Source organism: Lytechinus variegatus, chromosome 2 (genome assembly GCF_018143015.1).
Source record: "Lytechinus variegatus isolate NC3 chromosome 2, Lvar_3.0, whole genome shotgun sequence".
In the NCBI taxonomy this organism is placed as follows: domain Eukaryota; kingdom Metazoa; phylum Echinodermata; class Echinoidea; order Temnopleuroida; family Toxopneustidae; genus Lytechinus; species Lytechinus variegatus.
This window is the reverse complement of record NC_054741.1, coordinates 69343351-69369253: the sequence shown is the minus strand read 5'-3', so window position 1 is coordinate 69369253 and position 25903 is coordinate 69343351. Positions and strand designations below refer to the sequence as shown.

General features: G+C 36.6%; 3 protein-coding genes across 4 annotated transcripts in view; all 3 read left to right on the top strand.

Annotated features, from left to right (window-relative positions):
* The window catches only part of LOC121408816 (macrophage migration inhibitory factor-like), a 7937-nt gene extending 6900 nt beyond the window's left edge, over positions 1-1037 (top strand). The window contains exon 3 of the mRNA XM_041600471.1: positions 601-1037. Within this exon, the coding sequence (XP_041456405.1) occupies positions 601-673 (73 nt within the window). The 3' untranslated portion in view covers positions 674-1037. The remainder of the gene's footprint in view (positions 1-600) is intronic.
* A 4565-nt stretch (positions 1038-5602) lies between these two features.
* Positions 5603-7264, top strand: LOC121408813 (dynein light chain 2, cytoplasmic-like). The gene is made up of 2 exons (XM_041600467.1): positions 5603-5752; positions 6294-7264. Exon 2 carries the CDS (start codon positions 6316-6318, stop codon positions 6583-6585), a length of 270 nt encoding a protein of 89 aa, XP_041456401.1. The 5' UTR covers positions 5603-5752; positions 6294-6315; the 3' UTR covers positions 6586-7264.
* Positions 7265-19513: 12249 nt separating this feature from the next.
* On the top strand, positions 19514-23798 carry LOC121408814 (dynein light chain LC6, flagellar outer arm-like). Of its 2 annotated transcripts, none has more exons than XR_005969087.1 (2): positions 19514-20111; positions 22615-23798. XR_005969087.1 is itself a non-coding variant. In XM_041600468.1 (2 exons), the coding sequence occupies exon 2, from the start codon at positions 22624-22626 to the stop codon at positions 22891-22893; it is 270 nt and encodes an 89-aa protein (XP_041456402.1). In that variant the 5' UTR covers positions 19984-20102; positions 22615-22623; the 3' UTR covers positions 22894-23798. The 2 variants fall into 2 exon arrangements, 1 of the variants encoding a protein (XP_041456402.1); XM_041600468.1 differs by having other exon boundaries at positions 19984-20102.
* The last annotated feature ends 2105 nt before the right edge of the window (positions 23799-25903 follow it).

Genomic DNA, 25903 nt, shown 5'->3' with positions numbered 1-25903 from the left:
CTATAGTTCTAGCTTCAAAATGAGATATTACTCAAAAAATTTGGTTAAGATGCTGTGATGTAGCAACAATTTATCCATGGCACCGTGTGGAAAATTGTTCATACGCCACCCTTTTTGCATACCCAACTTATGAAATGCGACCATTTATCTATTTTTTTCTACGAAGAGAAGTATTTCCGTCAAACTCAACATAATAAATTATAAGGGATATAGAGCTAGCATCGTTATAATTGCACAGACACGGATGGGAGTTTTGGGGGCATGAACTACAATCATCTCGATGCATTGACCCAAATTTTGTCTTATATAACAGGGCAAAAATATTTAAGATTTTCGATAAATATAAGTAAACGAGGGGACGATGCGACCGATCATCACAAAGGTGTTTTGACGAAGAAAGAGGAGGATTTTGGCGCCAGTGTTGTTTGGTGACACAGACTACACTTTCGTGAACATGATGAAAATTTGCATTAAAAATTAAGTTTTCAATAGGCTCCTCCTTCTCGTCCTCTCCTCTTTCTCTCACTTGTATTTCGTTCTCTTTTCTCTCTCAACCCGCCACATTTTACAAATTTCTTATCTTTTTTTTTCTTTCTGCAGGATGTACGTGGTACTCAGAGACATAGCTGGGCAAGATGTTGGTTACAACAACACCACTTGTGCGGGAATGTAATGATGAGCATGAACTCACATCAGTCCGAAACCTGTAGATAATACCCATCAACCCATGTCGAAGATGAAGATTATGAAAATTTTGATAATGATGTAATTCATTTTTGTGAAAAGTATCATACATGTGTTTTGACATGTTTGATTTTTGCAGTCTCACGCACCTCGATTGTAAGCTCAACAATAGAAATGTTTGCTCGATCCCTTCAAAAAGATGTCAAGGATTTTGTTGATTTGCCGTAGACCTTGAACGGTTAAAACCACTAATACATTTTGAGATAGTTCTCTTGATAAAATAACATTTGATAATGAGTTGACAGGAATCATTCAGTATCTGGTATGAATCCCAATAAAGGCCCCGGGGGGGGGGGGGGGGGGGCACTTCCATTCACGAGTGGATACCATGCGCGACCATGGGGTCTCGAAAAGCATCCTAAACACGTAATTTCCATATTCTGAAAATGCACCCCTTAACAAGTATTGGCGTGTGAAGCCCTACCCTTAACAAGTATAAGAAACAAAACGATACTCTTGGCAAATATTCCCTGAAATGAAACCCTAAACAAGTACAGCAATGTTTTATTGTAACGGGTCCTTTGGTTGTCGGCTTTACCTTATTCATGTTATTTGGTTAAGTACAACCCCCACCTTCTACACCTCGCGCAAATCGGACTCAAAACACGAAGTGTTGGGGCAAAAAGGACATCCTTTATAAAACATTTTAATTTTGTTTTATCATCCCCGCAAATTCGACCCTATAAACACGTAATTTTCCTAGCGAAATAGATACCCTTTTTTCATTATTTTTGTGTTTTTGACACCCTTTTCATGTTACGCACGTAACGTGCCCTATCGTGAAAAGGACATCCTTTTTACGTGTTTTTTTTTTTGGTTGCGCATGGTCACTCGTCAATGTAAGGAATAAAGCGGAGAGGACAATAGGGCCATGTCAAAATGAAAGAGGAGCAGGCGGGGGGAAGGGGTGGGGTGCTTATTATAATCATATTTGTTTTTTTAAGATCCTAGTCACAGTTTCCAATATTGATGATTGAACAAAAAGATACGTATATGGTTGAATGTTGTTGTTAAGAAGGAACCAGTAGGTAGCACAAGTGCTAGTCGAGACTGATTCCTTCAAATCTTTGATATTTTACATAAAAGAAATACGTGTGAACAGTGAATAATGCTATAAAATGTTGTTTGAAAAATCACCACGTTATATAAAACAAATAATTAGAATTAGAGATTTATATAGAATACTCTTTATTCTATTGAAATATTTCCTATTCTCTTGTCAGAATTAAATTAGAGGGTTGGTTGTATTTAGGTAAGCAAATAATTTCTTTCTGAAAGTGTTCCTTGACATAAATTTGGTATACTATTCCAAAATTTTGATCCCATGAAAGTAATTGAAAACTGGCCCTGTGTGGTTCTGCATATTGGGAGATATAATTAATCAGCATCTTTACTCCTTGTAGCATATTTATGGTCTATAATCTGAAAAAATTGAAATAACGTATTACGGCCGAATGTTGAAAGATATCCCCCCCCCCCTTGAAAAAAACCAGGGATATACTGACAAAACAAGTGCACAGCTTTTTGAGCGCATATGAAGCATTCGGAATGCTTCATATGCGCTCAAAAAGCTGTGCACTTGTTTTGTCAGTATATCCCTGGTTTTTTTCAAGGGGGGGGGGATATCTTTCAACATTCGGCCGTAATACGTTATTTCAATTTTTTCAGATTATAGACCATAAATATGCTACAAGGAGTAAAGATGCTGATTAATTATATGCATTCCTATTTACTTGAAAGCAGGTACTAGTCTGTAGGTACAGACCCTGATTGAAAATTTGATCAACAATTGTGTCTCCATGCAAAGACTAGCACATAAAAACTGGAGCGAGAGGGCCTTCAGTACACAAGGCATGAGTAGGCTGCAATTCAGACCCTTAACTCGCCGGAGTGAAGGGTTTGCACAGAAGACTAAGCAGGCACTGCCTTGCCCATGGGCATAAGTGCCAGGACCAGGGATCGAACTCTGGACTTGTCTAGTCACGAGTCTTAGACAACTCGTCCACTTGATTTGGTTACGATTGACCATAAATAATTATCCCTATAGATCAAGGGTTACACTTCGTAATTCCGAAGGTTCTTTATTCCGAAGGTTCGTAATTCCATAACACGTAAATTGTCTATACCTCGATGTTCGTAAATCCGAAAACGTAAAAGGGTTCGTTAATCCAAATATTTGTGGCGTTATTCCGAAGGTTCGTAATTCCGACGGTTCGATAATCCGAAAACGAAATAAGGTTCGTTGTTCCGAAGGTTCGTTAGTCCGAAAACGAAATGAGGTTCGTTAATCATTTCGTTTTCGGACTAACGAATCTTCGGATTTACGAACCTCATTTCGTTTTCGGATTAACAAACCTTCGGAATTACGAACCTCTCTTCGTTTTCGGACTAACAAACCTTCGGAATTACGAACCTCATTTCGTTTTCGGACTTACGAACCGTCGGAATTACGAACCTTCGGAAATACGAACCTTCGGAATAACGAACCTTCGGAATATCCGAACCTTCGGAATTACGAATGTATGCGTGATCAAGTGTATTGAAATCAGCCCAACGGTGTTACAAGGAATCGGGCTTGGGTACAGGAATCTATTCTATGAATCGAAGATAGTGACACACGTTTCGATTTCTTTGATGAAGACAAAATATTATAATCATTTTGAATAATTTAAGATGCATTCAAAATATATAACGTGAGCCCTTAAGGGAACGTCCCCATTCACCCTTTTAAATTATGAAATAAGAAAAGGACATGCATATAATCAAACTGAAGAAATCCAGAAAAAAAAGGTATTAGGAATTCTCTAAAAGCTTATGTTGTTAATAGCCTCTACATAATATACTTATTGCAGTTAATATTGTTACTTATAACCTTTTGGCAAGGAATACGTTGCAATTTAATTTCTGCTATGTTTGTAGTATACTTTTTAACTTTGCATATTTTATAGTTGGGCAAGGCTAGAGCTACTTTCTGGTCCAATTTGCATCTTTCATTTGTGTAACATTTTATGCGATTTGTTTCCTTATAACCTGTAAACATGATTGTTGGTGAATAAATTTATCAAATCAAATATGCAACTGTCATGGAATTGTCATTTTTTGTAGCTATTGTAGCTATCCATTTTTTGTAGCAATATTAGCTATCCATTTCGATGGTTCTGAACACTGATCTCTATCCTATCGATACATTGCAGATAGTCATGATAGTGGGATCTGATCAATTCGAATACCCCAAACACGCCAAATAAAAGGTATTACAAATTTTTATTCATTCTACACAACCCCACCTACGTGGTATGAATAAATGCACACGTGTAGGCCTACATATACTGATGATATAATTTGATAAAGAAAAAAAAACACGAAAATACTGTAAATCTTGAAACTTGGAAGAATGGCAAATCTATATATTACTTTCCAGTGTAATACTTCTTTGACGACTGTTTGTAATTAAAAGCTTATAATCCTTTGGACATTCAAAACATTATTATCCTTTGAACTATAACCCGATGCATAAAATTTACTATGATAACTTTGCTATCCAACATGTCCAATGGTTACTTCCTTTAAATCCTTGATTCTGATTGGCCGATCTTAGCATTGTTACCATGGTAGTTACACTTGGATGGCAAAGTTACTATTATACCGGATTATTATAGTAACTTTTATGCTATGGGGCCCTGTAATATTAATAGACTACTGACGACTGACTATTAATGAATAAGGTCAGCAACTACATCCCGCCGGATATCACCCAAGACAATTCAAATAAAATCGGTACCATCTTCAGATGTGATCTCCCAATAATTAGTTTTAAAAAATCGCAAAGTTGGTGCGAATTTGAAATCAGAGATATAATATTGTACTAAAATCCTTCAATTTGTCAATTTCTAGGAAATGTCAATCAAACCCCTTACTTAACTATTAAATTGGAAAGGACTGCTGGAAATCGTTGGATGGGCATGATGAGAGAGCTCGTTTTAACTTTACTCTTGATATAAGGCCCAGTATAGACGTTCTTTGTATAGTTCCAAATAACAGTATTAAAAAGGTGCATATCTGGCATTCCAACGAATAATGGATGTTATTATCTGATTCAAGTTTCAATGGATATTGGCGGTTTTCACCTGAATAGATCAATGGATTCTGTTTACTACTCCCTTTGTAAGATGTAGGCCTATTATGATGTAGAGTGGGGTGAAAAATACCATAAACAAGCAAAGATAGCGGTTACGCCTTTCGTAACAAAAAAAGAAAAAAGATCTGAAAATGTGCTCGTCTGAATATGGATTTATTATGGTCTGGTAGTTAACATGATTAAGGGCCAACATCTTAAATCATAAAATTATTACACACATCAGCAATGTAGGGCACAGACCCTTCGTTTTCGCAATTCTCATAGCGCATTATGCAGCTCGAGTCTGAAGTAGTGAGAATAGTGAGACTAGACTGTGGCTGGCTCACAGCATGGACCTACATGCCCACAGCATGGACCATACTCGCAGACAGAACTTTGGCGTCTAGTCTTCACTCTACATATACTTTATGATTGTGTGCAGGCAAGCACTTGTCATGCATGTTTGTTGTTGATTTCGTTACGTAAGAAACCTATTTTGTTATAAGCTATAGCTTCAAGCTACTCGAGAGACCACAACGTACACCAATAGAAATCAATTACACGGATATATTGATCGACACCGTACCTTTTTACACCGGTGTTCTTTGCATTCTTCTGATCCACTTGACCAGTTTGCAAAGGACAGACTTCGCCCGCCGTTTTTTTTTATTTTGTTATAAGCCCATGTTACAAGCTACGGGATGGTCTGCTTCGTAAGCCAATAAGAAACGACATACAGTTTGGTTGCTAGGTGAGCGAGTTAATGTGAGGCCCATATCAGTATAAGAAGGACTGGTTGGTAAAAAACAACTTCATTTTATTTTGCTTCCCATCACGCTTGTGGACATTGGACCGCTGCCCATCTCTCCTCATACTATTTGATATTATAAGGTAGGATGAAACAATGATTCTCTAAAATCAGTTACATTTGGTTTCATGTCTTACAGGTTAAAAGTTCGTCTATTGTAAACAAGAACGATTACTGTCTATAAATTTCGGCCATAAATCTGCCAAATCATTTACTTGCAATAATCTATAACCTTGACCTTACTCTATTTTTGCATTTAGAACGATACTTTATGAAGGCATGGTATAGTTGTTTTTTTTTTGGCTTTGGCCCCTTTCGGTAAATTTTCAAGTCTCATTTCTTGCGAGGTGATCTGTAGTCATATCTTCAAATTCATTAAAGGACTGTCACTTTCCGCCTATATTTGTAATTGTAAAATTGAATCATTCAAGATCATATCAATTCGAAGTATTTTCAGAACTTTTTTATATGTCAATGTGTTGAGATGTGACCGGGCTTCGCCTAAATATGTTTTCTCATTATTAATGTCCCTTGCATGGCTCCTATATGCTTTATTTTTGTTTTGTTAAAACACGGGTGAAAATTCAGATATTAATCATTATTTGTGATTATTTTATCTTACAGACACAAATAATAATCTGCCATCATGTCTGAACGCAAGGCCGTCATCAAGAATGCTGATATGTCAGAAGACATGCAGCAAGACGCTATCGACTGCGCCAACCAGGCCATGGAGAAGTTCAACCTCGAGAAGGACATCGCTGCCCATATCAAGAAGGAGTTCGACAAGAAGTACAACCCGACCTGGCATTGCATCGTTGGCCGCAACTTCGGCAGCTACGTCACGCACGAGACCAAGCATTTCATCTACTTCTATCTTGGACAAATCGCCGTGCTTCTCTTCAAGTCGGGATAAACTCATTAAACTCCTTGCTATAACGAAAAAACTAATCGATTCATCTTTCATATTAGATCCAGGTTGTTTTTTTAATCGACCTTAACATCTCCAGAGCACCTTTCACATAACCAATGGTGACAGGATCGGCAGCTCGAAAGAATCATCAGCGACGACCACCATGTCGCACGACACTCGTTTCGAACATCAGTTCGATGGCGGAACTTCCAATCTTTTATCCATCTCTCTGACACGGTTGCCAACGCTGACCAACTTTGGGAATGACGCCCGGGGATGACTGCGCACTCTCAGCGAAAGCCATATAAACACACTCGGATGACGATTTCGACATCGACGACAGGCAAACGAACAGAACCCATCTGAATGTCGGTGCTAAGCGCTACACTGGAAAGAGCAGAAATGTTTACAGTCATGGTGGTGAATTACCGATCGAAGATGAACTGTTTTATTTTCAAATAATTATCATTTTATATATCAACCGATCTTAAATGACAAACTTTTTGGCTGACCGAACAATATCTTCAATATTGTCCGAAAATTTACACAATTGGTTCAATCAGTATTCTTGATCATACCAAATAACGACTTCTATGCAATAAAGTTTTTTTTTATTTGAAACATATTCTGTATATATATATATATTAAACGAACTAAGAAACGGAAATCTTGTGGCGATATAACATGTTTATTGTGTGCAGGATTTTGGAGTCTTTTGGCCTACTTTTCGAACAAGATATCGCCGGAGTAGCTAAATGCTAAATAGATTTTGAAAGTATGATCTGATTCGTCGAGAGAGAAGGGGGGGGGGATAATGTGATTGAGGGAGAGAGACAGATAGAGAGATGAGGAGCCAGGGGAGGACATCAAAGAATGCCAGGGAGAAAGACTTGATGAAGAAAGGGGTGTGTGTAAAAAAAGAGATGGAGTGAGGGAATGACGGAAAGAAATTTATAGGGAGAATAAAGTGATGGATCGAGAGATAGATTTGGAGTGAGGGGGGGGGGCATGATGGGAGGGAGAGAAAAAGAAAGATGAGGAGTCAGGGAACGACATTAAAGAAATTAAAGCCAGGAAGAATCACGGAGAGCTATAGAAGGAGGTGTGTGTAAAAAAGATGGTGAGTGAGGGGATGAAAGAAATAAATAAGAGGGAGAAAAAAGTGATGGAGAGAGAGATCGATTGGGAGTGCATACAGAATTTGAAGAGGGAGAATAAAATGGGGGGGGTGGGAATTAGGGTTTAAATATATCAAAGAATGAGAATAACTCGATGGAGGAGGTGCGTGCATGTGTTACAGAGAGATTGGGAGTGAGGGAAGAGCATTTAAAAAATCAAAGAGGGAATAACGTGATGGAGATAGAGAAAGAATGATAGAGAGATGAGGAGTAGGGCAAGGACAGAGAGGATAACTAATGGGTGGATAACAGAGTGATAGGGAGTGAGGGAATGACAAAAATAAATTAAAGAGGAAGAATAACGCGATGGAAAGAGGGGGGAGGGGGGTCAGAGAGGGATGAGGAAATGATATATTGATTGGTAAAAAAAATGATAGATAGGGGGGGTGGGGGCAAGAGCCGAAAATTTCCCGGTCTGGTCATGGTACAAGAAAATGAAAAAAGAGCCCAGGGCATCAACAACAGCATAACAACAAGGAAGAATTAATAGGTCTTTGGCAGAAAAAGAGGATCTGCAACGTGGTCATTGTAACAGAGAGGGGAGGGGGTGAACTTCCCATTTGCTAGCACAATAACCCTATTAAAATTTGGCCAGGGGCGTAACAGGTGTCGGTGGCCAGGGGTGGGGGGGGGGTGGGGGCAAGAGCCGAAAATTTCCCGGTCTGGTCATGGTATGAACATAGAGCTATTACACAGGCAGTTGTGTAGTAAATCAAAATCTTTGATGGGGGCCAGATATGGCCTATCGGACAGAATTTATCTTTTTAAAAATATTTTGACAATTTTGATTTTGACATATCAGTCAGAAAATAATATCACCCTTCTCTTTTCCTTTTTTTTGGTCTGAACGCGACTGAACAGGACTGAAAAGAGGGACACAGAATGGCGCATGCATGTGCCAAAAAGCTGCTCAACATGCCCCGAGCGAACGAAGCGAGCGAGAAAAAATTCTTTTGTGAGAATCTAGCTATGAGATATTTCTTGAAATTCAATTAAGTAAACAACATAATGTGTTACACTTTTTCTTTTTTGTTCTTTTTGTTCTTGGTTGTAGAACTGGGGGGGGGGGGGGGATGGCCCAACCATCCATCTGTGCGCCAATACTTTGCTGGATGTGTCCGGGGCGGAGACCTCTTACTATCAAATTCATTTCAAACCTCACAAGCCTTATAGCTTTTAATTACACAACATTAATTCACAGCAGTTGCGTAATTAACCTTGAGGGGACACAACATAGCCTTTTGAAATGAAATTCAAATTCGGTGACAGATTTTTGGCGGTCATTCTTTTCGCCTCGCCAAGATCGGAGATGTTTAGGTTGTAAAAATCCATGACTTCCTGGTCTGCTCTTGTAACCGGTCTTCTACAAGCTAGAGAGACCTCTCGATAAAATTTATTTTGTGGAATTCTTTCCAAGGGCATTTGTAGATATACAGGGTCTTGCAAGTGATTAATAGGGCCTCCTTGGAAAATAGATAGCCACAAATTTACAGAATTTCAACGGTTTCTACTCTTGATTCTTGATGATACAAGTGTCGATCAATTCTACCTTTACTGTCAATCGCTCATATATACTGTAAGTAATCATGATGTATTCATTGATAAGCATATATAGTAATAACAAACATTAAAAAATAACCCTTTACTATGGAAGACGCCAAATAATTTGATCAATGATTGATTTTGTACATAATTGTTTAGGTTAATTCCATATAATAAGAAAAATTGGTTTTCATGGTTTTCTAACATGCAACAACTATCATTGTGCCAATGACATGAACCCCATAGACGTCGTTTTTGGAAATATAAACCATATCATGAGGTAGTTTGATTTGTGCAAGCTTTTACGTTTTTAAGCATCTATGAGTATATACCTCTTAAATAATCTTACCATACGGCCTTTAACAATCTGTTGCTGAAAACATGTTACTTAGCAACATGTTCCTGGGTTGTTGTAATCAATGTATCAATGCATGCTTAAGTAGAAAAGATGTGGGTGCTCACAAAAAATATAATCATAAAAAACACCCTATAAGTATTGGTTATTGAGGAAATATTTGGAAAGTTTTGGTGCTATTTCATCACATAAGGAATCTATGGACCAAAATTGATTTCTGAGCTCTTGTATCGAGTAAATTATAATGACCTGAACTATGATAAACTATTGTTGCTATCGAAAAAGGCGCATACATTCGTAATTCCGAAGCTTCGTATTTCCGAAGGTTCGTAATTCCGAAGGTTCGTCAATCCGAAAACGAAATGAGGTTCGTAATTCCGAAGGTTCGTCAATCCGAAAACGAAATAAGGTTCGTAATTCCGAAGGTTCGTTAATCCGAAAACGAAATAAGGTTCGTAATTCCGAAGGTTCGTTAATCCGAAAATGAAATAAGGTTCTTAATTCCGAAGGTTCGTTAATCCGAAAACAAAATAAGGTTCGTTAATCTGAAAACGAAATAAGGTTCGTTAATCCGAAAATTGAATAAGGTTCGTATTTCCGAAAATGAAAATCATTCATTTTGGTAACAAACACGGATAATATAGGTTTTCCCGTCCAATTTCATCAGGGTTGCATTTAAATTAATGAAAGGACTTTCAAATTCGAAATATTTTGTCAACCCTCTGCACACATGGTTCATTTTCATTTATTCATCATTTAATTCCGTTCTATATCATTCCTTTGAATTTGGTAGAAATTCAATTTAGGGAGAAATTCGTTCAAATTAAAGGCCAAAAGTTGTCATTTAATTTCGCAACGACGAACTGATCGTTTAATTTCACCCAAAATACCATTTTCAATTTCATTAATCGGCACACATATTTGCACTTTAAACGTCCAAATTCAGATAACATGTTTCTGTGTTCATTTTTCTTTTATAACGTTATACAATTTTTTTTCTGATCTTTCAGTTAGAATAATTTTATTCCATTATGTTTGATAAAGACGCAATTCATGTAACACTTATAGGATATGGTTGTGAACGGTTATTCTTTTAGTGATTAATGAGTGGGTGCAGGGGCGGATCAAGGATTTCCAAAAAAAGGGGGGCATTTTCCCTAGGAATTTGACGAGCAAAACAGAAGGTTTTTAACCAAAGAATAAGGGACGGTCCACGATTTTTTTTTATTGTGGCTCTCGAAGGGGGGGGGGGGCACGGACACGAGCCGGGTGTGCCCCCCCCCCCTGGATCCGCCAGTGAGTGGGTGGATGACCTCTGCCAATGGTAGGTATTTTTTTCATCATCTTGTTCTTTTTTTTATTTCATATTATTGTAAATAACATCGTTGTGGGGAAGGAATGGTATTGACCACGATCTATAGTTATGAAAGTGGAAAAACAAGTTGTTGTTCCGATGATGGTTTTTCAGATGGATGATACATTTCAGTATAATGGTAAACATCCAATTAAGAAGTAAAACCCATTTCCATATTCATTCAAATGAAGTAAAAAAAAAAAAAACGAAAAACACTGTGCATATCCTATAAGTGATCGCATATTAATGATTTTGAATTCCTAAACCTTCGCAAGGAGGGTACCGTTGCGAATTTGAAAACACCTCTTCGGCTATTTGAATTTGATCGATCTTTATACTTGTTTAAATGAAATAACCATGAAATCGCGTGCCAATATGATTAAATTAAATAAAGTATTTGGGTATTTAAATGTTGATCTCATAGGTCATTCGAATTAGTTGCAAATTGAACTATTACATCATTAAATCGGTTGAAATTTTGACGAAATTGGGCGGGAAAACCTATAATAATAATAGCTGGGAGAACAGTTTTCAGAACTGAAGTGGCTTCCCTGGGTAAATAATATCATTTTTATAATTTTAGGCCTACATGAAATTTCCAAAAGTTGAGCACGTGATTCGCTGGCAACATCTCACAAGGATGCCCTTTTAAAAGTAATTGACCAAATAGGCGAATTTTACATTTTCCCCCAAACAAACCGCTCGCTCGCTACGCTCGCAGAAATGAAACGTAATTATATAACTTACCAATCAGAGATCACTTAAATTTTTGCTCAACTTAATTACTACAAAACACACAACCTCTTTACATTCACAGATGATAATCTTATGGCGAAAATATCCGTTTGCACCAAAATGCCCCTATTGGCCCCTTTTTTGGCCCCCCCCAAAGGAGATACGTTCGCCGCCCCTGGTTGAAACACGCATCGTCTTCATGGCTAACTGCAAAAAGTTCTTAAAATGTTCCCTTTAGATCAGGTCAGAGCTTATATTTAAAATTTCTGTTCGCGCTTCTTGCTCGCAGTTATTATCTAGTTACATAGGCATCTCGTTTTGAAGATCACAAACATATTGCCCATCATTTTAAAAAAAATATAGCTCGCGCTCGCATTATTTAAAAAGGGTATATCATGTTATTACATATTTACTTTATTTTATAAGTATAAAGCTAATTATTGACTGTTAGGACTACCCTTTCAAAAAACAAACAAAAATCAACTTTAAGCTGCCGATCGAGGAAAATATGGCTGAAAAAAAATTGCCCCCCCCCCCTTTTGACAAAAGTTGGATCCGCCGGGAGGGAGGCAGGGCGCACTTGCACCCAAAAAATGAAATAAAAAACAGGGAAATGCACATTTTTAAAAAAAAAATGGGAAAGATCCTTTTTCAAAAATAAATATTCTGTTTTTCATGCTTTCGAAATAAAATCCTTTTTTTAAAGTAAAGTTTTCAGGCTGGAATATTGCAAATTTTCAGCTTGCGCTTCGCACTCTCAGTTATTCGATTGGTGAAATATGTATCCTAAAGAGGTCACTAAATTCTTTCTTTAAGATTCATTTTCTGGTCAGTATATTAAGCTCACGTTTTGCGCACGTTTTGCGCTCGTGTTAATTCTTTAGTTAGATGTACATCTTTTTAGTGACAGCAGAAATCTGCTCGGATTTTTAAAAACTTATTTCCATTTTGATTGAAATTCCCTAAAGTTTTAGCTTGTGATTCACGCTCGCAACACCTCGCAATAATGCCATTTAAAGAATAATTGACCCCCAAAACGAGTTTTATAACTTCACCTTTGATTTTTTCACCAAGCCGCTCGCTCATTATACTCTCTCCTGAAAAATAAAGGCTAAATATACATTTTGCCATAATAAGAAGTCATTTCAAAAAAGTTTTTTTGATAATCTTAAGGTGAAAATATCACCAAAGTGCCCATTTTGACGTATGAGTTTCATTTTTTGGCTTTACCCCCCAAACGAAAATTCGTTTGGCCGCCCTTGCCTTCCCATCCTCATAACAATTGAACGGCAAGTGTCCACCACCCCCCTTCCCTCTGCCTCTGCTTTCCCGGTTTTCATTTTTCGGATTAACGAACCTTATTTTGTTTTCGGATTAACGAACCTTATTTTGTTTTCGGATTAACGAACCTTATTTTGTTTTCGGATTAACGAACCTTATTTCGTTTTCGGATTAACGAACCTTCGGAAAAACGAACCTTATTTCGTTTTCGGATTATCGAACCTTCGGAAAAACGAACCTTATTTCGTTTTCGGATTATCGAACCGTCGGAATAACGCCACAAATGTTCGGATTAACGAACCTTTTTTCGTTTTCGGATTAACGAACATCGAGGTATAGGCAATTTACGTGTTTCGGAATTACGAACCTTCGGAATTACGAAGTGTAACCCGAAAAAGGTCCCTTACAAACCGTTGCTATGAATAAATTGATCAAAACTGTTGTGATTAAAAGAAATATGATTTAGATAAAAAAAATTATGTGACATATTGCTTGTAAAACTGTTCCTCAAGTCCAATAAAGCTCGGTTATTAAGATAAATATGTTACCTATAATAGTAACCGTTGCTAAATTTGGGAAACTCACGTTGGCAACCCCTGTTAAAAAAAATTAGGGTAACTTGCTCTACTACCTTTGTGCCAATCACCTAGACTAATTGTAAGACAAAGTATTAGTTCTAGAGCCCCATATTTTCGACTTTGGTTTGGTACATACATAGGTATTCGATTAGCCCCCCCCCGGGGGGGGGGGGGGTAGGGACTTTTTGAACCAAAAAGTTCATATTAGCGTTAAAAGTTCATAACAATAACCTAACACTAACCTAACAGGTTGGTAACACAATCTGAAAGCATTATGTAGATGGAAAACAAAAGAATGAATACATGAAAAATACCTTAAATCTTTATGGAAATTTACGGAAAGCTAAGTGAGTTCTTTTTTCATGAAGTGGGGAATAATTTACATGGTAATTTTTGTTTTAATTAATTGTAACGGTGATTACATAAGTTAAGGGTTGCAAAACTTCAAAAGTAATTGGTCGTGCGAACTCTCAAAGAATAAAATACAAACAAAATTATACCTACAAAACTTTCACAATACATTCAAACATAATAATGCGATGCTAAATGTTTTCGCGGAGATGCACGAGAAAGCCTCCAACATGTCCAAAGCCAAACTCGCTTTCATTCTATTTTTTTAACGAAAGGGGCTTGAGTCACAAGTAAATGCGAATGAAAAACATCTTAAAAATAAGGGTTGAAAACTTATTGACGATATCATTACACTTTCAAATCACAAATAGCTTGCCATCCAAAGTCACTTTTTTCTTTTCCCTATCAAAATTTTCGCATTTTGCATTCACTATAATAGGCCTATAGCATGTAAGCAGAAAATTCGCTATAATTTGTCATTCATTAAATCAATAAATAGGCCTATCCAATTTCATTACTGGTGGGTATATTCGCGGGTATTTCGTTAAGTAATCTATCATGTTTATGTATTTATTGCGAGTTATGTATACCATTTTGCATTTTTGTTTTGAAGTGATTATTATCATTCAATAACTCTTTCAAAAAATCACACATGATTCTGATGCATAATATCGCGGGCGGATAATACCATAAACTTAGAAATTTATCATTCTTTTAAAACAAATTTCGGGAAGGAACATGACTTAAAAATAACTAGACTGCAATTTACAGTACTGAAACTTCACTGCACTGACTACAGTACTTTAGAGGTCCATGCAAATTATTTTACCATATTGGTAAATTCATTGTACTCACATTCTGCTTATTATTTGGATTTTTATCAGAGCGCCACATCAGCTTCCTCAACTACTCACATCTGGCTTGTATTATGAAACATTCTGAGCTTTGTAGTCTTGTTTGTGACATAATTGGCCCATTTGAATGATAACGTACTAATTCACCACCCATATACATTCATACCACACTTACTAGTAAAACAGGTTCTTCGTTCTCCAATCTATTTTACTTTCTCTGTAGGATTTTTTTGCTATTTATTCCTTATTCAAAATGTGAAGTTACCTCCTTATTCCATTTTCCTTATTCAAAATCCACTTTTCCCTATTCAAAATGCACTTTTTATTATTCAAAATGCACTTTTCCTTATTCAAAATGCACTTTTCCTTATTCAAAATGCACTTTCCTTATTCAAAATGCACTTTTCCTTATTCAAAATGCACGTTTTCTTATTCATAATACACTTTTCCTTATTCAAAATGCACTTTTCATGATTCAAAATGCACTTTTCATCATTCAAAATGCACCTTTCCTTATTCAAAATACACTTTTCCTTATTCAAAATGCACTTTCTTTTATTCAAAATACAATTTTCCTTATTCAAAATGCACTTTTCATCATTCAAAATACACTTTTCCTTATTCAAAATACACTTTTCCTTTTTGAAAATGCACTTTTCCTTATTCATAATACTTTTTTCCTTATTCAAAATACACCTTTTCTTATTCAAAATACACTTTTCCTTATTCAAATACATTTTTCCTTATTCAAAATGTACTTTTCCTTATTCATAATATACTTTTCCTTATTCAAAATGCACCTTTTCTTATTCAAAATGCACTTTTCCTTATTCAAAATACACTTTTCCTTATTCAAAATACACTTTTCCTTTTTCAAAATGCACCTTTCCTTATTCATAATACTTTTTTCCTTATTCAAAATGCACCTTTTCTTATTCAAAATACACTTTTCCTTATTCAAATACATTTTTCCTTATTCAAAATGTCCTTTTCCTTATTCATAATATACTTTTCCTTATTCAAAATGCACCTTTTCTTATTCAAAATGCACTTTCCCTTATTCAAAATGCACTTTTCCTTATTCAAATGGCACTTTTCCTTATTCAAAATGCACTTTCCCTTATTCAAAATGCACTTTTCCCTATTCAAAATACCCTTTTTCTTATTCAAAATACACTTTTCCTTATTCAAAATGCACTTTTCCTTATTCAAAATGCACTCATAATACACTTTCTCTTATTCAAAATGCACTTTCCATTATTCAAAATGCACTTTACCTTATTCAAAATACACTTTTCTTTATTCAAAATGCACTTTTCCTTATTCAAAATACACTTTTCCTTATTCAAAATACACTTTTCCTTATTAAAGATGCACTTTTCCTCATTCATAATACACTTTTCCTTATTCAAAATGCACCTTTTCTTATTCAAAATACACTTTTCCTTATTCAAAATACACTTTTCCTTATTCAAAATGCACTTTTCCTTATTCATAATACACTTTTCCTTATTCATAATACACTTTTCCTTATTCATAGTGCACTTTTCCTTTGTTCAAAATGCACTTTTCCTTATTCATAATACACTTTTCCTTATTCAAAATGCCCTTTTTCTTCTTCAAAATACACTTTTCCTTATTCAAAATGCACTCATAATACACTTTTTCTTATTCAAAATGCACTTTTCATTATTCAAAATGCACTTTTCCTTATTCAAAATACACTTTTCCATATTCAAAATGCACTTTTCCTTATTCAAAATACACTTTTCCTTATTCAAAATACACTTTTCCTTATTCAAAATGCATTTTTCCTTATTCAAAATACACTTTTCCTTATTCAAAATACACTTTTCCTAATGTAAAATACATTCAAAATACATTTTGAAAAAGGAAAAGTCAATTCTCAGTAATGTTTTGTTTGATTACTAGTATGTTTTATCATCCTATTAATGTTTTTAGTCAATCACCATAATCCCGTGTACCATATACGTTTTAATACACACTTATAAGGGGGGGGGGGGTCGCTGACACTTTTAATTTACATATCATTACCATAATAATATTCAGATTTTGATATACATGTACTCTTCTCAATTTAAATCAGAATTACATCTGTGTATTACCACTCTCACACTCATCTCTTCTGTCCTCATCCTCCCACCCTCTTTCCCTACTCTAATGTATCGCCCCTTCCCCTTATCTCTACACTCTGGTCACCCTTTCCTTAATCTGTCAAGTTACCCAAAGTGTTTGTATTTTTATTTGTAAATAATGTATTTATAATGTTCGATTGCTTTACCATGTTACCATTTTTATATTTTGTAAATCCAATGCAATTCAGTCTAAATGGCTGCGATATGTGGATATTCTAATAAAACCTTAAATCCTTAAACCATTTTGAGTAAGGAAAGAGTGGTTTGAATAGGGATTGAGGAAAAAAGAATAAGTATAATTTAATTCACGGATTTTGAAATTATAGACTATTTAATTCTCTGTAATTATCTCAAAATATATTTTAAAGAGTTGTTTCCTACAAACAGTCAATGAGAGACCACATAAAGTGGTCCCGTGGTAATTTCAGAACACCAGGGGATGACCCCGTAGAGATCAATATAATTATATTATCATGATTTCATACAAAACTTTGGATCAAGTCTACGCAGAATCTTTTTAAAGGATGCGTAAATTTTTTTGAAAAAAAAACAACACGAAAGCGAGGAAGCGAAGCAACGGTGCTTCATTTGGGGCGCTTTTGCGCTTTTATACTTTTTGTGAATTTTGTGAAAATTTTCAGTAAACAAAATCTTGAATTTTTAAACTTTCTGGGATGGGGGACTGCATGCTCCCTGCCCCCATCCCCACCTATTGCACGCATACATTCGTAATTCCGAAACTTCGTTATTCCGACGTATCGTATTTCCGAAGGTTCGTAATTTCGAAGGTTCGTTGGTCCGAAAACGAAATAAGGTTCGTTGTTCCGAAGGTTCGTTAATCAGAAAACGAAATAAGGTTCGTTGTTCCGAAGGTTCGTTAATCCGAAAAATGAAAATCTGGAAAGCAGAGGAAGGGCAAGTGTGGTGGTGGTGGGGGGGGGGACACCATTGCTTTTCAATTGTTAACAGTAGCGGACCGTGACCCCGAGGAGACAAAGCATGGGGGGCACTGCATTGTTTGTGAACAATGCCGTGCCCCACAATGCTTCGTCTCCTCGGGGTCACGGTCCGCCACTGGTTATGAAGATGGGAAGGCAAGGGCGGCCGAACGAAATTTCGTTTGGGGGGAAACCAAAAACTGACACTCGTACGTCAAAATTGGAACTCAAGTTGGTGATATTTTCACCATGAGCTTATCATCTGCGTGAAGCCATTGTGTGTGTTTTTTTTTAGTAATATTGAGTAGAGAAAAGCCTTTTTGAAGTGACTTCTGACCATGGAAAGATTATATTTGGGCATTATTTTTCGCGAGAGAATATAATGAGCGAGCGATTTTGAAAAAAAATCAAAGCTGAAGTTATAAAACTCATTTTCGGGGTCAATTATTGTTGAAATTGAATCATTGCGAGGTGTTGAGAGCGTATACATGTACATCACAAGCTCAAACTTTAGGGCATTGAATAAGAAATGAAAATGAAAAATTCCGGCGAGCAAGTTTCTACAACTATCATTAAAAGGATGTGCATCTAACCATGGACCCATGAGCTAACTAAAGAATTAACACAAGCGCAAAGCAAAAAGTTAAATATACTGACCAGAAAAGGAACCTCTATAAAGACTGCATTTGGTTACCTCTTTAGGATACTGCGAATGCGAAGCGCGAGCTGAAAAGTTGGAATTTCCCACTTCTTGGAAAAATAGCATTTCCCTGTTATTTCTCTTGGGGGTGAAGTGCCCCCTGCCCCCCCCCACCGGCGGATCCAACTTTCGCCAATGGGGGGGCGAATTTTTACTCACCCATAATTTCCCCGATCGGAAGCTCAAAGTTAATTTTTTTGTTGGTTTCTCTGAAAGGGTAGGCCTAATAAGCTTTACTTTTACAAAATAAAGTAAAGCCCTTTTTAAACAATGCGAGTGCGAGCTATATATTTTCAATATAATGGGCAATATGTTTGTGATCTTCAAGACAAGATGCCTATCTAAATAACAACTGCGAGCAAGAAGCGCAAGCAGAAATTTTAAATATAAGCCCTGACCTGATCTAAAAGGGACATGTTAAGACATCTTTGCAGTAAGTCATGAAGACGAAACATGTTTCAACCAGGGGCGGCGAAACGAATTTCCTTTTTTTTTGGGGGGGGGCAAAGCCAAACTAGGTGCACTTATATTCAACGCGGGCATTTTGGTGCAAACGGATATTTTCACCATGAGATTAGCATCTATGTAAAGAAGTTGTGTGCTTTGTAGTAATTAAGTTGAGCAAAGTTTTTTAATTGATTTCTGATATACATGTATATTTAGGTTTTATTTTTCGCGAGAAGCGTAGCGAGCAAGCGGTTTGGGAAAAAAAATCAAATCTGAAGTTGTAAAACTCGCTTTTTGGTCAATTATGGTCCTAATACTGTTAAAGGTCAAGTCCACCCCAGCAAAATGTTGATTCGAATAAATAGAGAAAAATCAAACTAGCATAACACTGAAAATTTCATCAAAATCGGATGTAAAAGAAGAAAGTTATGGCATTTTAAAGTTTCGCTTATTTTTCACAAAACAGTGATGTGCACAACCTTCGGAATGACGATCCTCATTTTGTTTTCGGACTAACGAACCTTCAAAATAAGTTATTAACCTAACCTTAGGAATAACGAAGCTTCGGAATTACGAATGTATGCGAAATTGACTACCCCCGCCAAGGGTTTATTGACAAATTCGAGAAAGATTTATAGGTGCTCTTATTGCGCCTTACGCCACTTCTTCATTCTTTGCAGCCATGACAACCACAAATTATCCTGCCCACTTCGTTGCGTAGAGCGACGTAGATCAAATAATTATGTTATCGTTTACGAGCTTTGTTATAAGCTACAGTTACAAGCTATGGTTCTCCGAGTACTCATCCAATCAGAGGCGAGATTTTAACCGCGAGCCAAGCTCCAGCTATTTGCGAACTCGACGGGATTATTTTTTTCCTCTCAAAATTTTTCATCGTTTGCCCCGCTGGTTTGCCGCCTACTCGCATTGACCAAACTATCATCTCAAGGTGCTGTGCACGAACGTTGTTCTGCAGATATCAGATAATACAATTTGCCAATCATCAAGTCTTCAAGATTTTAAAGAATTTCTCCATACTCCACACCCAGAGGTAATTAAGGTAAAGTGCTTTAAATCGTTATTTTTCTGTTCTTTGTTCTCCGGGCCGTGCCACTTTTTTAATTAGAACCGAGAGGAAGTGTATGATTTTAGAAAAAAATGTCCTGAAGACCTGAGCTGAGTGAGGTGCTGTATTCAGTATTGTACTATGTTCTTCCTTACCTGGGTATGAATAAAGACGGCTTTCTGTCGCTCAGACTGCGTGATTTATATCCTTTGTTATAGATTTCCTTATTTAGAATTGTTAAGGGCCTGTAAATCGACTGTTTCCCCATTAAATCCAATGTCTTTATGCCTATGGTTCTTTTTTTTACATGCAATGCGAGTGGCGTAAAGAAATGTGGCGTGCGTAATCTTTGCCAAAATATCCCGCACAATATGGAATAAATGTTTTGATATTGAGCGGTTTTCTCGATCAGCTCTGATATTTAAGATGACACCAACAAAGATTATAATAATAATAATTTTAAGCAAATACATTTTTTGTCCATAGTGTGTAACTCGAAAGACTGGCGCTGCGCCGTGTCGGGACTTTTTTTCTGTCTTGCGCTAATAAATTTGGGGACCACACTTTCGACTGGGTAAAAATCCCGACGCGGTTCGGGGTACGTATACGCGTTCCTGAAATTAGGCAATATTTTGCAAGTGCATATGTCCGAACAAAAAAAAAATGCTCAAATTGTGAATTTGTGTACTAACCCAATGCAAATTGTGTCTTTAGCCAAAATTGTGTCATTATATGAGGGCGTCGTGGTTTCGTGGTTTTGACTCTCGTCTGAGGAACATGGGTTCGATTCCTAGCCATGATGTGCATGCATATATTTCCCTCAGCAAGAAATATACCCATATTATATAGGTGAGGTGAATGATGGGTACCCGCTGTATGGCAGCAGCCGCAGCACAACCAAAGCTGGGGGTAATAACAGCAGTGCTAATTTGTATATTTATCAGGCAAAGAGCGTTTAATCCAGCTATTAATAGCTACTTTTGTTGATTAAACTCAGTTAATTTCATCTTGTTCATGATCAGAATATTCGACGGTTTCCTTCGGCAAGAAATAAAAGGAGGTCGTAAAACAAGTACAATAAATTAATCTAAACGCAATAAAATACGTAAAGAGAGATATTGTTTTTTTAAGCACATTTGATCAGAATGCTACAAAGAGTCGGTAGATGAACAAAAATTAGCAGTTTTGGAGTCTTATTTAGAGCATATTTTTGTTCATTTATGACATTTAAGTAGAATTGTTAATTAAAATGGAGATTTTTTTCGAATAAAAATTGATCTCTGATTAATTTTGATGGGCACTTCATATGCATGGATGAAGCAGTGCTCACAGGCTTGATCCGGCCCAGACTTTTCGTTTTGTATCAATTTCATTTCTTTTACTATTTTTATTAGGTTTATATTATGTTTGAAGTAATAATGTCCATTAATCTAGTAAACCCTAAGCCCTAAAACACAGTGAGCTTAAAAATAGAATGAAATATTTCATCAAAATCGGATGTCAAATAAGGTTGTGACACTTGCCATACGGTATGCAATGAGGGAACCATGCAATGCCGTCCAATAACTATTTATTTTGTGTAGTGTAATTTTGTTGTTATGTAGAATAAAGTGAGGGTTTTTGTCCTATGTGAAACAAAGTTTGATTGTTATGGTTGTAAAACCGATTTCTCGTTATTGTTAAGTCTGTAAATTGTGCAAAATATTATGAAAAAAATGTAGGCCTGTATTTCAATGTTCAAATAAAAAATACTAAAGATATAGTGTGTGACATTGCATAAATTGTAACTGTGATGTGCATGGTATTGTGAAAAATATATAACTTTCGGACTTTGATGAAATTTTTATTGAAATTGTGATACATTCTACTAAGACACATTGAGTCTAAAAAGACATATCGGACTTTTCATTTTTTTTGGAACTAAATTAAGGGGCGGTATTTTATGGGGCGGCAAATGCCTCCATACCGCCCCCTCTCCACCCGGAACAGCGCAATGATCCCCCGAAAATTTAGGCCGCCAGCATGGCGTGGAGTATGCTGGGACAATTTGAAAAGACAGATTTTGACATGCAAATCACCCCGTTCCTTTCCTTTTCTCTTTTTTTTTGTTGGTCCTGAAAATGTGTTTTGAGATCCATGGCCCCAATAAGCCCCCACCCCGTCCCAATCTATACACCATGGCAGAAGTTAAAATCGCAGGTCTAAAGAAAACTGGCAGATTTGAAAAATGTTATGCTACATCGACTTTATATGTCGTGGATATCATCATGAAAATCTTTTAACACTTGCCATCATTATTGTCGATCTTATCGTTGTCCCGGATCGTTGTGCGGACTCTTGTCGGCGAAATTTGAGCTGATGAACATAAGTATCAGAGGTGTTTGCGCAATTCAATTGACAACAGGCAACAATCCAGGTCATGTCAGCCAATTACTCGTGCACTGTTTCTTGATATTTTTAGTGTAAGGAATTCTCCATTGTTATTTGTATTTTTCAGGGAATCACCATGACTGAACGCAAGGCTGTTATCAAGAACGCTGATATGTCAGAAGACATGCAGTCAGACGCGATTGAATGCGCTACCCAAGCTCTCGAGAAGTTCAACATCGAGAAGGACATCGCTGCCTTCATCAAGAAGGAGTTCGACAAGAAGTACAACCCAACTTGGCATTGCATTGTGGGTCGCAACTTCGGCAGCTACGTGACACACGAGACCAAGCATTTCATCTACTTCTATTTGGGACAAGTCGCCATCTTGCTTTTCAAGTCGGGATAGAGATTCTTTGACGAGATCCGATGCTTGATGATGTTATCTGCACAAACTGACAATGCAAAGACTTAACCCTGCCAAAGCCCTCCGTGATAATTTGTACATACTGGGAAAAAATGTTTATGTATTAATGCTTTAATTTTTCTCTGTTCGGTCTCTGTATTCAGCCTACATGACATCTCTAATTGCAGATGTCAGCATGGTCAGTGTTCCAAGACTTATATATTGAGACACTGTCCGATGTTTATTTTTTAAGATCAATCTATTAATCTTCAGTTTGACTTACCAGAAGATGGACAATCATTTATAATTACGATGTCTTGCCAATGGTATTATTATCAACTCATTTTGCGTCTTAAGATTTTTTGTTCCTTGAAAAGCGAAAAATACTATTTTCTTTTGGATTCTTAAAAAATAGATAGGTCTACTTTTTCGACATTCCGTTCTCTTACCTTGAAGCACCACCTTCTCAAATGAAGGCTAAGATGGAGTATCGCCATTTTAAGGGAAAGTTGTAAGAAAACGGGTTTCAGCTTACCAATGACGTGATATTTGATTTATTTGATAAAGCAGTATTTCAATCCAGTATTAGTGCACCAGGGAAATTTTCCCTTCTGTTTGTTACACTACATTATTCTTTTCTTGATTCAACCAGCCAAAGCAATTTTTTTATTTGTGAAAGTGCTATATGAAAGTTGTTGATGATAATTATATTATATTGTTGTAATCATGATTGTCTTTTTTTTTTTGGGGGGGGGGGTTGGGGGATGTCATTCCGCTATTACTATTGAAAGAGAAACAAAATAAAAGCATAAGTACAAACAAAAAGTAACACAGTTTTGCCCACTCTAGTGCGTTTTATTGTACTGCACTCTATTTCGTTACAAGAGAGAAATCCAACAAGAATAACACTGGAATTTAAAAAAAATCGGAAGGGTGAATATTTATATTTCAAAGATTTAATAAATTTAACAAAAAGTATTATGCACATGTTGACCAGTATGCAAATGAGAGAATCGATGACTCCACACACTAAATATCTCTGTTTAATTTAATTGTATTGTATTGTCAAGAACTGTATTTCATTTGTTAAACTTTATTAACAAAGGAACTTTTTATCGACTCACGATAGACTGAATAGTGAAATTAGCCTCTACACATTTCATGACCAATTGAATATGTTTGACATTGGAGGGAAAAATAAATATTAGCAAAATGATAATACAAGTGACATCATCGGCTCCTTCATTTGCACGACTGTACTGATGATGCGTAAGTCTTCATTTTTTTCCTATCGATCCGATTTATACGAAATTGTCAGTGTTATTCATGTTCCATTTTTTTCATTCAATTCATTTTTAGGTAGGGTGGACTTGAGCTTTGGAAGGAAATTACGTTCAATGATATTTGAAATAGTGTAGGCTATAAGTACAGTTTATCTAATTTTGAGAGGAATTCTCTTCAGAATAATAGCCAGAGAGCTGAAGTGTTCAGTCTAAAATTAAAAAGAGTGTCGTGTGTTCGAATCCCACCAAGGTCTGACGTCCTTTGGCAAGACGTTTATCCACACTTTGCCACTCTCGACCCAGGTGCTTAATGGGTACCTCGGAGTATGTGAGTGTCATTGTAGCTTGTCTAGTATGTGTGCGCCTCACCGCTGACTGACTGGAATACTTCTAAGGGAGGATGTGCTCACATTGTATACGGGAATGAGTGATTGAATCCGATGAACGGGGTAATGATATACACTCAGCAAAAAAAGTTCTTGGACACTTATAAAAGTTAAAATATTCCATATAGATATTTGATTAAAGGCAAATTATTGTATGTCAACATGACCAGACAATATTCCTCTTCCAGTATGACGTGAAATTTTGATGTGAACAGTCATGCATGGGTGGTTAAATGCTTTAAACAATAGCAATGTAAAAGAAAATTGCAAGAAATGGATCAGTCAGTGCATGGCTGGTTACACAGGCATTAAACAATAGCAATGTCAGTAAAAGAAAATTGCTAGAAAACAATCAGTCATTCTTTCAGTTGTGAAAGTTTATGTGGCATAAATATCCATCAAACGATAAAAGCAAACTTTAAGTCAAATACCACTCTAAAAGAGAAGAGAAAGTTATCCACCTTGGCTGCATCACTTTTCCACTAGAATTTTAAATCAAAGTTTATCGATGAAACAAATGTCAAATTCCAGTATCTTGCCATAAATTCAATATCTCGTTTGTCCACCATGGCTCTAGATCTGTGCAGCACATCGACGTCTCATGCTTGTCACAAGTCGGCGAATTTGCTCTGGGGTGATGTCCCATTCTTCCCGGAGATAACGCCGGACATCTTGAAGAGTTTCTCCTGGGTGAATTCTTTGATTGACCGATTTTCCTAGCTGATCCGAACAGTTTCTTCTCATGGATGACAATGCGCATCCCCATCGAGCGAACATTGTCCAAGATTTCTGGATGACCACAATGTTCAGCTCTTGGATCCGTGGCCCGCTTGTTCACCAGACATGAACCAGATTGAACATTTGTGAGATCAGCTAGGAAAATTGATCAATCAAAGAATTCAACCAGGAGACACTCCGGCGTTATCTCCGGGAAGAATGGGACAACATCACCCCAGAGCAAATTCGCCGACTTGTGACAAGCATGTGACATCGATGTGCTGCACTCATTCAGAGCCAGGATGGACAAACGAGATATTTAATTTTCTTTTGCTTATGCCAAGATACTGAAATTTGAATTTTTTCATCGACTAACTTTGACTTAAAATTCCAGTGGAATAGTGATGCATCCAAGGTGGATAACTTTCTCTTCACTTTCAGAGTGATATTTGACTTTAACTTTGCTTTCATCATGGATATTGATGCCACATAAACTTTCACAACTGAAAGAATGGCTGATCGTTTTCTTGCAAATTTCTTTTACTGACAGTGCTATTGTTTAATGCCTGTAACCAGCCATGCACTGACTGATCCATTTCTTGCAATTTTCTTTTACTGACATTGCTA